This window comes from Pungitius pungitius, chromosome 1 (genome assembly GCF_949316345.1).
Source record: "Pungitius pungitius chromosome 1, fPunPun2.1, whole genome shotgun sequence".
Classification (NCBI taxonomy): Eukaryota; Metazoa; Chordata; class Actinopteri; order Perciformes; family Gasterosteidae; genus Pungitius; species Pungitius pungitius.
The window spans coordinates 8418152-8430171 of NC_084900.1; the positions used below are offsets into that span (position 1 = coordinate 8418152).

At 42.6% G+C, this 12020-nt stretch overlaps 1 protein-coding gene across 2 annotated transcripts in view; it reads right to left on the reverse strand.

Moving 5' to 3' along the window:
• Positions 1-12020, reverse strand: part of pcxb (pyruvate carboxylase b) — a 201768-nt gene that overhangs the window by 175141 nt on the left and 14607 nt on the right. For both annotated transcript variants that reach the window (XR_009955921.1, XM_037477991.2), the window contains exons 7-9: positions 8953-9070; positions 7542-7609; positions 5195-5278 (exon numbers count right to left, since the gene is read on the reverse strand). Coding sequence is in view for 1 of the 2 variants with exons in the window: in XM_037477991.2 (XP_037333888.1) it covers positions 5195-5278; positions 7542-7609; positions 8953-9070 (270 nt within the window). In the remaining variant the exon portion in view is untranslated. The remainder of the gene's footprint in view (positions 1-5194; positions 5279-7541; positions 7610-8952; positions 9071-12020) is intronic.

The following is a 12020-nucleotide window of genomic DNA, read 5'->3' on the forward strand; positions in this document are numbered from 1 at the left end:
GCACGCACACAGCATGAAACACCACACAAGACGGTAGCAAAGGCGGATATAAAGCCAAACGCAGCGTTCAATGTCCAACAGGTTTGTGTTGAGCACTCAAAACACACAGAAAGGGCAGTTGTTTCATCAATATCAGGTTGAACACACTTCACACAAATTGCAACACATTTGACATTTTATATTAATCAAAATAAGACGAGAAAATATTTTTTTCCAGGTTTTTCAAGTGATTTTACATTACATGTCATTTAGCTGACGCTTTTATCCAAAGCGACGTTTGAACAACAATTGAATCACGATTGTTTGAACAATGTTTATTCTGCTGTAGGATATCAACTTTTATGATAAATGTGACACAGCTCTACGTCTCAAGAACAAACGGGCTCAACAAGGAGTGACTTGTATGTACAGCAGTGTGCAGTCCCACATGCGCACAGCCGTGCAGACGCCTGCTTTGTTGAGTGCAGATGGCTCAGGACGAGTTACGGCTCTTTTGAGTAGCCGGCTCCCTCCTGGGATGATGGAAAAATGAAAACAAATTTTTCTCCCCCGTTTTCTCAAAAACACTCAACGACAAATTACGCTTCCCCTCAAATCCTCATGCAGACAGATTTTAAATCTCAGTTTCATGTCCCTCTCTCTCTGTGTGTGTCTCACACTGGAAACACAGCAGCAATATCAGAATTCATGCCCTTTGCCGCTTTGCGAAAGAAAAAGGAAAGGCGTCATTTTTTTTTGCCCAGCTTCAATGTTCTCTTCTCATTTCTGCACCCTAAAAAAAGAAAAAGAAAAAAAAGGGCCCCTCTCCTAAAAGACCAAAAATGAGCAGTTAAAGCTGTGCCACGTGCAATGTCAAATGCAACAAAGTCAACTGTCAGCGCTCCTCACGCACACAAGCACATGAAGTGAATTCCCAATTTACGGCTAAACAAAGTGACAGCCAAAAGTAAAACCTGCAGTCTTCCGATGCCATGAAACAAAAATGGGTGACACTAAAGATCCGTGTGTAAAACAGGTTTAGATTTTCACAAACGCTGATGCGTAGTGTGTCTCTAAAGCAGGTTCAAATCTGTTTAAGAACAACATGCATTACATCAGCTCGAAAAGCTTCATCACTTTGGATCAAAGCCCAACTTTCCTTTCTGCTTATAATCCTTCACTGCAGCTACCTTTGCCAAAATCCTGATCTTGACAGAGACTTTGAGATTAGGTGCCAAATACAACATAAAAGACTCTCTGGAAGAAGCCCAAAGTGTGGGTAAGACAGTGAAACACCGCACAGGAAAAAGGAAATTCAGTATAGCCAAAAGGCAGGGTTATATATATATATATATCACACACACACAAAATAAAAATAAAAACTAACTAGAAAAAAGTAAATCTTCGGCACTGACAGAGTTAGCATAACAATTACACAACCATATTGACAGAACAGATCGAGCACTTACACAGATCCATTTGTTTGATCTGGCCAAAAAAAGGCTTTTTGCATAATGTGGAGCCATTATACAGTTTGTCCAATTACCACAGAAGGAGGAATAACCAAACGAGCTGACTGACCCAAATGCATCATGCCGGTTTAAATAGAGCTTCATCTTAATGTAGCACTTTAGATTTTTTTTTAACACAAAACTTAAAAATGAAAGCAAATTGGACAAGAGAAAACCTGTTAACTGAAAAACAGAATATCGTTGAGCAAGGGACTGCAGGTAAGACTGGGCTGGAGACCATGGGGAATGGGTGGAATGACATCCATTTCCTAGATGTGCATCTTAAAACCTCCACAAAGAAATGTATAGCATGGAATGATGAGCGGGAAGAAAAAAAATGAAAAAATAAAGTTTAGTTAGAGGCTTTAAAAAAAAAAAAAAAAAAAAATGTTAAATTGGTCTAAAATAATTTCTTATGCATGGTATTTTAAGTCAATCTAGTTAATGTCAATCATAGGATTGTGCAGCATATGCTTTGGGAGAGTAAACCCCAGATGTTGAATGGCTCAGACCTCAGGGATTACTTGTTGATCAACGAGAAATAGGGATTTATGCTTTAAGTCGATACTCTAACTCACTTCTTTGCTTTAAAACTAATGCTCGCCAAGCAAAAAAAAAAAAAGCACACGGGGAGTGGGCAGAAATCATGGATGACTGAACAGGCAATGATGCGCCCAATCAGCGGTCCAATCACTGATTATAAAAGCCTCACACTGCTATAGCAAGATGCATCATTAACCAAATCAAATCAGGACTGGCTGAGATATTGCAGTTGTCGGTTAAATAAAAGGTCAGCTGTCGTTCTTCCAGCTAAAGACACAGCGACACCACAGCAAAAATGGGGACGGAAGATTTCCCCGTGAGCTGCAGCCTTTGATAGCTCACTCGGAGCACAAACCCTTACAACCACCACCGGGAGTAATTTCCTGCAGCAGTCACTGTTGCCAGGCAACTTTGTTCTCCGGGACATTCAAATCGGGAAAAAGTTCGGGGCTGCGGAGAGTTCAAAGACGCGCGTGTCGGATTGAAGGCTGCCGATAATGGAGGACGGGCGATACGAGCGGGCGCCGAGATTAAGGGACGGGCGGCGCTGCACGTCGGGGCCTGCCATTAGGAGCGTGTGTGTGTGTGTGTGTGTGTGTGTGTGTGTGTGTGTGTGTGTGTGTGTGTGTGTGTGTGTGACAGACTTGTGCATGTCTGAAGGTGGGATCGTAGGATCAAAGTGTGTACCATCCAGTGCGGCTGTTTTACCTACAGAATATCTTTGTGTACACTAAATGTGTTTTCGCGTGGGTGCAGAAAAAGCAGGAGAGATTGTGCAAACCTGGCACAATAGTGGTTTAATGTCCGTAACACTTTGCCGTTACGTTCCAATGAGCGGCGGATTCAAATTTTAAAAAAGCTCTAATTGCACTGCAAATAGGACTGCGTGCATTAAGATGTCTGAGTGCCTACCTCCTACTAAGAGGGGAAACTGGCCACCTGCGAAAGCAACAACATGTAGGTGGCAAAGTGTGCGTTTGTCCTCGGGGGAATAACTGCGGCGCCGTCTTCTATTCTCTACGACCACGGACCACTTTAAAAATACATGTCTCACAAAACAGGCACATTTATAAGACCCAGCTAAGCAGCAGAGTCCAGCCGTTAGCGTTGCTTAGGGAACGGGTCTCAGTACCTGCAGAGAGAGCCGGGTCTCCGCTCTGAAGTGAAAGCCGTCCCTGTGGGGACTGGCACAATGCAAAATGCAATCTCAACGCAGGACGGAGAGGAATGAGATGAAGGAAAACGGAGGCTGAGGCCGTGAGACCCCTGGTGATAATCTGACTTTGAGCAAAGCTGGGTACCGAAAACCGGCATGCGAGACGGGGATCTGAAGTCCTCCGTTGACCTGGTGGCGTAGTTTCTCGTCACACAAGCGCTGCTCGCCAAGTGAGCCAATAAATAACTGCTACAAACAAGCTAAAACAATAGCCATCTGAAGGAGTTACAAAGGACATGCTTGTTTGGAACAAATGGCAAACTTGAAGACTTCTCTGCTGACTGAGACAAAGCAGCAGTCCTCTTCAACACCTTCAGGCAGTAAATCGCATCGGCGGAGGGAGAAGGGCACAATGAGGCTGATGCTTACTGCTAATGTGACGACATAATAGGATTTATTCGAGAGAGTTTCCATTGAGATAACAATGTCTTTATGTAGGGACTTTGCTTATTTAAACATCGCTGCTGCAGCTTTGAAATTAAATGGAACAGAAAAGGGTAGTGAACCGCAGCAATAATGAAAATCGATCAAATCCCAACAATACCCATCCATGCTCGACAGGACCCATCCAGAGACAGATTCTGAGCGAATGCCTTTACCATCAAAGATCAAAATCCACCACATATACCTTCCTAGGACTTATCCTTTTGATGTTCAAATAATTACAAACAAGGAGCTTCCTGAAACAAACTAGCATCTTACCGAAACCGGCAGTTACACCTAGTTTATACATATGCACAAGAATTAAACACTGAATAATGAGTAGAGACTAGAGCATGTCACTGACATCAATTATTTACTCTTGAAAATAAGGTTATGAAACCGGAGAAAAAGGGTTTTCTCCCAAGTTCACTAGCAGGAAGCGCTCTCAGGGCTCAGTGTTTTGCTTGTTCCAAGCACGCATGCTGTAGGCTCCCAACAGAGTGACCGAGTGAGGAGAGATCACATCCCTTCATCAGTATCCAGCAAAAGGTCATTTCTTAAGCCAAGCACCCTCCTCGTCTCCAGACACCTCTTCCCCTCTCTAACTCACTTCCATTCCTCCACTGGGCCATTACCTGAAAAGGCCATTACTTGTAATCTCCTCTGAGAGATGAGGCCTGACTTTTAAGTGATGCTGTCATACCGTAGTTGAGACAACTTTTTGGCAAAGCTAAAGCCAGACTGACTGTGATCTAACCGTTTTCAGAAGGCTAAATGCAAGGGGAGTTTTCATTCCTCGGGGAATTTTTTTGCCCACTCTTTTAATTTATTTTTTTCAAACAAAGCAGAATGCACGAATGGCTGACAATGTTTAAATTGGTGTCGCCAGATGCACTCAGAAACTGTTCAAACACTCACTTCTAGAATTTAATTTACTGTTGATGTCCATTTCCACCAATTTTAAAATTGCATTCGCAGTTTTGCACATCACTAATGTTCCCTTCATGTGAATCACAGGTAGACTGTAGATTAAAAATCCTGCGGAGGCTCCAGTTGCTTTCTAAACCAGTTCCAGACAGAAAAAACTAACGGCATCGGGGAGTTTGCTCAGACTGCATGAATACAACCCGAAGCCAGAGAAGCTTTTTCATTTGCAGTGAACCACTTTTTTTTTTTTTTTTTTAACTCCAGTGTGACAAAGTTCACATGTTGACACTTGCCTTGACAACTGAAATATTGCTTCCTAAAGGAAACAAAAAGGCATCCTTTAAACAATACCCCAGCCACATGAATTCTTAAATACACTGCCAATAATTTGTATGCTTAATGATCAAAACCCAAATAAGCTGGGGTTGTATCATAAACCTTTTGATTTCTCTATTCATTCAGGACTATTGTCCCCAATGAAATGGTCTAGTTAACCTGAACCTTCGGGAAAGGCATGCAAAAAGCATTTGGGATTGCTGCTGGTAGCAGACATTGGCCTAAACACCAAAACACACAAAAAATACTAAAGACGTACCTGTTTGGCGAGGTTGACGGCGTCGGCATGAAGTCTGTTTCTCAGGTGAGGGTCCAGTTGAAAGGCAGGAGCAATCTCCACCACCTTCAAAACAACAGCGCTTCATTTATAAAAACACCATGAATTAATGCACATGTATGAACACCTGCACAGTAGGACTGTCAACGTGTATTATATATTTGAATATATATTCAAATACTTAAAAACAGTTATTTGAATGTGAAAATTAATATTCTAATGTAAAAAAAAATAAACCGCAGCAGGGCCCGGCTGTCTGCCTTGCGGGTGGCGCGCTACTGTACAGACTTTTTATTGCATCAATCGGAGGGTTCAATGTCGGGTTAATATGTAGTTGAATATTTTTATAATTGAAAAGAAATCACCTATACAAGTAGTTATGTCTCGTATTAATTGTCCTGTTATTGACGTGCCTAATACGTAACCTATGGAATTCCTCAACGAGGAAAGACTCTGCAGAATCCGCAGCGGCTTTGCGCATGACCTTCATGTCTCCTCCGTAGCAACCAGATATTCGAATATATATAATAATAATAATAATAATATAAAGCAAGCCCTACTGCAGCCTGCCTATGGTAGCACCCAGGTAACAGTTATTGATTTAGACACCCAGGCTGGAAATGCACTTTCTACACATCCCCCCTCAAATGATCATTGAAAGGAAACTTTTACTTAAAAAAAAATACACAGGTCAGCTTTGCTTATTATCCCGCACCCACCCAACCCCTTTATGAGAGCCAATCCGAACCGCCCAGCCCTCAGAAATATGCGTTCATCAGCCCCCAGAAGCCTGACCCGCATCCCAAATGTATTTATCGCTTTCATTTGATGAATGTTTGAGAGCTCCCTGACATTAGTAACTAGTAACAACTATAATCTGGAAAATGAGTGCATTGGCCTTTCCATAGCAGAATATAATTTATACGGTTCACCTGCTCCGTGTGCCATTTGGAACCAGGCCGGTCATTCACGGGGGCTTTATCGGGGGTTTTGTTGGTGAGCAATGAGTCATACAGTAGCAGGCCATGAAGCCAAAGTAATGAACTTACAGAAAGCTAAACTGCCCTGTTCATCCGCTGGAACCTGCAGAGTGAAGTTGTAATTCTGATTTTGGTTCACTGAGATGCTTCATCCACATATAGCAAGTTAAAAATATATAGAAAACCCATTGAAAATGTCTTTTTTACTGATCCTTAAAACAAAGTACCACAAACTTACATTTGACTTCCTACTAAAAATAAGTAAATTCCTTGATTTGCTTTCATTTCAGTTTGATACAGTACGTGTCATTTTAGCTTCAAGAAAACAGATGGGGGGGCGTCAGCCTTGTTGGAGCCAGATCGGTTTCATGCCACTGCAAGTTAACCCATCTCCAAAGATGATAGGAATCCAGTTCAATGTGATCATTGTACGATTAAACAAATTTAACTCTCCAAGTATGCACTTCCAAGAGATGGAGGAAAAAAAATCTAAAAATATCCACTCTCTACCATCCCTAATCTATTTTCAACAGGCGACTATTCTCGTTTTCTGAGATTCAAAAAGATCTTAGATTAAGGGCGAAGGCAGATTAAGTCTCACAGAATCAAAGAGCAGCAGCTCTGGCATGAACAGAGCCACTAATATGATTATCATCTATAATTTGATTAAAAGGAAAGGAAGAAAGTGATGGCAACACATGATTGAAACCGCTTTGAAGTGTCAATAGGTAATGAAATATTACACATGTTAATCGACCTCCTCTGATGAAAGCATTGTTGTATTGAGTATAAAGTGAAAAAATAAATGTTCCCTCTCATTTTGTATTCAGACATTTGTTATTTTGAGGTGATGTAATAAGTAATTTCTGCTCAGTACCAGCTGGAAAAAAATATATAATATATAATATAGCTAATGAATGACAATTTGATATTATATGCTATTAGAGAAAGAGATTTTGTTGATTTGGTGGAGAATTATGGCCGCTGCTGCGGTTTTGGCCAAGACTCCAATCACCCAGCATTTAGCAGTAGCTAATTGTTATTGGTGCTTAATCCTCTCTGTTCACGAGGTCTACGATAGCCAGGGCCACCAGTGGCAGAACAATCATTGCTATAATCAAGTCAAGCGTATTTATTAATGTGTTGCTTAATTGGCTTATTTCCCTAAATATAAAAAAAAGGGAAATAAACCACTACAGCCTTTTGTATTTTCAGTAGCCCGCAGTGCTTGAGGGTGTGATTCCTCCCCATGACCTCAGTTTAATTATCCATTTCATGCTAATCAACGCAATACTGCAGCAATGCCATGAAGATAATCAGAGATAAATTCAAACGGACGGGGACTTCACCTTTTGGTGCCTCCGCTGAATGGAGCAGTCTCTCTCGTAGAGGTGGATGACATTACCGTATTTATCACCTGGAAGGGGGACAAACGGGAAGGTGGTCAGACAACAACAAAGAATATATAAGATAATAATCAGTGGCGTTCACAAAATGAGTCGTTGACTTTGAGAAAAGGGGAAAAGAAATGAACATCCAATGGCGCTAAATTCCCATTAGCTGGAGCTCCGGCAACAACAATTCACACATGTGACCGCTTTAAACCGAGAAATCTCTGTGGGGCGTGAAAAGACACATCTTCAGAGTGAAAAGACAGATGGCAGAATCTGCTTCGACCGAGGCATCGTTAGGATTTTTCTTGGTAGCACTCTTGCTGGCTGGACCACAGTTAAGGCCACAATTTCATTGAGCATCATAGATTTTTCCCTTTAATGTGCCAAGAATCCAACAAAAGAGTGGACAGTAAAATGTGTGTGAAAAAAAATTCTTATGAAAACTGAGCCATGGGTGATTTATAAAAAATACCAAATGGCAGCTTCAATTGAAACCTTTTGTCTTAAGTTATTGAATTAATTGATTCGATTTAATGTCTATAAAACAGAACAAAATGAAACTGTCAAGATGACGTCCGTTTTGTCTGACCACTGCAGTCCAAAACCCAAAGATATTCAGTTTAAAATAATAAAAGTGACGAGACTTTGGTGCTGGATTTTGAACATAAGAGGCGGGTAAAAGTGATGACAAGAGTTAATGACATGCCTTCACTAGCATTCTTTTCCCCCTTTTTTTTGCAGCTCTCCAATTTGACAAGCCGTCTAACGTGCATCAAAATCCAAATTGCGTATTCAAACACAGATCGCAACCTATCCCATCTCAGTGTGACATGAGAGATCCCACTGAGTTCAACGGCCTACAAGGACGAAAGCAAAGGCTCAGGGGACCCAATGAGACAGCGGGAGGTTGAGAAGGCAACGAGCGAAAAAGAAGCCAGGCAATAAGAACCGAGGGAAGATTTAAGAGGAAGGAGGGTCCAGTGAAGTGAAAGCGGAGGAGGGAGGTATGATAAGGCTAAATAAACCAGAACGCTTGCAATGACATGGCTTTTATCAGGTAATCCTGAAAATTCACAAAAGCCTTCACATGCCCTCAAGACAGTGATTCATAACAGCGACCACACACACACACACACACACACACACACGGGGACATAAACACACAATGTATACCCGATAAACATCGGCTATATTGAGAGGAAGTACTGGCTTGAGAATCCTCGGCTGGCTCATAAAGTTTGTTCCCGCTCATTGTCGCTTACATCTTGAGTTCGAGAACCTGTCTGCGCCCCCATCGTTTCTCAATGAACTTGGACGGACACGTCGTTAAAGGGAAATACAGAGATAAAGTTGTAAATGCACTTACCCAGGATCTGTACTTCAATGTGTCTCGGCTTCTCAATAAACTTCTCAACAAACAGGGCTCCGTTCCCAAAAGCCGCCAGGGCTTCGGAGTAGGCCCGCTGGTAATTCTCCTCCAGTTCCTGACAAACACATGAGAAGAAATAATCCATACATGTCTGACTTCGTGCTGCTATTCAAGAAGCAAGAGAGTGACAGCAAAGGATCCCCATGGTTTTCAAAGGGTTTTGGTGCATCAAAGACTATATTTGAAGATACGTTCTCAGAATCGGGTCAGTTATACTCAGTGAAAGTGTTTAAGTTGGTTATAATTCCACTTCTATTGCCCCATATTCCTCTGTCATTCACATGGGATTTCGATTTCTTCCCCCCCTCCCCCCTTCCTTCCTTTAGACACAAATGTTGACACGCCCCAAGGGAGTAAGACTCTACACGACATCACTGGCACGCTGTTTTAAGAAGTTACGAGGGAGCATGCTTGGGGGCGGGGGGGTCATGACACAATCTGTCTGTGATGTCCGGCGAGCCCATCGCGCCCAAGACTGAGTCACCACAATGCCTCATGTCAGAGCCTGGAGAGACGATGCTCTGCAGTCCCAATCACTGGCGTGAACTTTGCCACACCTGATGGGACCAGACAAAGGACACAGAGGAGCAGATACTGACCTCAAAGGTTTTTTTTTTTTTAATTTGATGTAGATTGTGATCATCAAGACAATTACTCTTTATTCAGGATGATAATCCATGTATGAAACTTTAGTTTAAGAAACGCTGTGTTCAATTGTCTGACAATGTGTTAATAACACAGCTTAATCAAATACTTCGGTATAAACAAAAAAAGAAAATGAGCTCAAAATGGTAGAACTCATTAAATGCAGCCATAAATGTGCTGTGCATTCCAGTAAGTTATGATGATTTTGATTCACAATTCTAGGTCTATGAAGACAAGAATGTATATTTATAGGTTTCTGATCAGCAATCGTATATGAACCGGTCAACTGTGCAATCGTAATTCCTCTGTTCCTTTCTCCCACTGTCCGGATTCATGATGGAAGGAGTTTGCATTTTGCTCACCTAAAACCACAAACGACATGGTGAGACAATAGGGGCTTCTTCCAGTTAGGAAAAATAAAAAGACCACATAATAAAAAGGCCATTTGTAAAAAAGCCTCGTCGAAGAATACTTTCAACTTTTACTAAATTACAAGTGTTGCAGAAGGATTTAAACACGCACGAGCAGACTCACAAAAGCGCAGACGCGCCTCTATTTCTGTGAAGACTTGAAACGTTTGATGCAGCAAGATTCCATTTGCACACTGACTGTCTGTCTGTCAGCTTTTGACGCTGGTACTTTTAGTCTGGCACTTTAATTACGCCTTGCTTATCAGTAAACATCTCCACCGCCAATATGTTGAGGAGAGTTAAGTTTACTCTGTTGTTAGTTCAGCATACAAATGACCCACGAGCCCTCAAGGAATACAATGGCAACCTAGGCACTGTTGCGTGGGGGTTCCGGCAGGAGAGAGAGAGACCTCTTTATAATTTACTCACAACGTAACAGCTTGAGCCGCCGAGGCCCCCTGCGACTCGGCTGGATCACTAGAAATGTCAACAACTAATTAATTAGACCGAGGCGCAACTTGGAAAAGGTCACACTTTCAAACGGTTGGCGGGACGACGGCGCAACGCACCCATCGCCGAGCGTCCATATCAAAACGGACCATTAGAACGTTTTTTTTTTTTTTCTCTTCTCCAATTGTTCCAATGAGGGGAGATCGAGCCATTTGCAGCTCCGTTTCACCACTGATGTGCATCCTCTTCAATCCGATTGGACGATAGACCAGGCGCTCGCCGGACGGACGGAGATTGACACTGTCAAGTTCAGGAGGCCGCCACAGCGGGAAGCTGCTCTCGGGCAGAGACCACGCACACCGGCCCCAGTGCCTGCGGGCCTCTGCTGAAATAAACTGAGGGGAAAAGGTGGGCCTTCCTGCAGTCCTAGAGCCTGCGGCGGTTCATTTCCCCTTTGAGACACAGCGATTAAACCAACCACCAAAGGGCATTAAGCCCCTTCTCGTGTTTTGGTCTCCTGGGGAGGATTTCTGTTTGGTTTCATTTTACCATAAATAATTTGTAATAGGGAAAAGGAAAAAAAAAAAAAAAAAGCCCTACCATCGAACCATGGTAAGTATTATTGGACCTGCTTGGCCCATTTTCCAATAACAATCAACAGAGGTTAAGAGTGTTAACATATTCAAACAGTCTATATTATTCTCAAGCCAACAGCCCACTTATCTGTCTGTAAGCGATACATTTAGATAACACGCTCCGTAGATGATTCAACAAGCGTTACGTGCAGACTATCACCACGCTTGTGAAAATTGTCCTACGGGGAGTATTCGGCATCCTCTTCAGCAGTCATGAAGCCGCAACTTTCATTAGAAACTAGACTACATACGCAAAACTATAACTAGAAGACTAAGAAGATGGCCTCTAGGGACACAGAACCCCAAAAGGTCGACAGCGCCTGCATGGCAGTGCGGTCAGCTCTGACGGCCCGTCAAAGCGTGGCCCGAGGGGAGGTAGAGATTGGGGGGTGGGGGGGTTTGGTTTTCCTCCCTACTGATTTCCATCTCCTGATTTCCTCGTGTTTATTTATGTAGTGCGATGGGTTTTTTTCCCCCCCCGCATGTACAGGGCATTTCATCACAATGATTGCTCATGAGGGATACTTGCCGCACATGCAAGACTCGTTACGTGGGTTTTATGATCCTTCCTTTTGGGACAGATATTTGAAAAGCGGCCTCTGGACAGCTACAACGTCGAAAGACATTGTTTTCTTAAGGTGAGAGTGAGCAGCCATCACACAGGAAATCGCTCTGAAATTGCTTCAGTCACCCAGAGTACACGCATCAAAACACACAGGGTGATTGGCAGTCAGATAGATAAACGAGCAGGTGGAAATCTCAGACATCTTCCCTTCATTCAAAACGAAGGGAAAACTAATGAATAGGAGAAGGAAATGAACTCAAATAGGATCGACTCAAGTGATAACTGGCAGCAGGCGGTGCC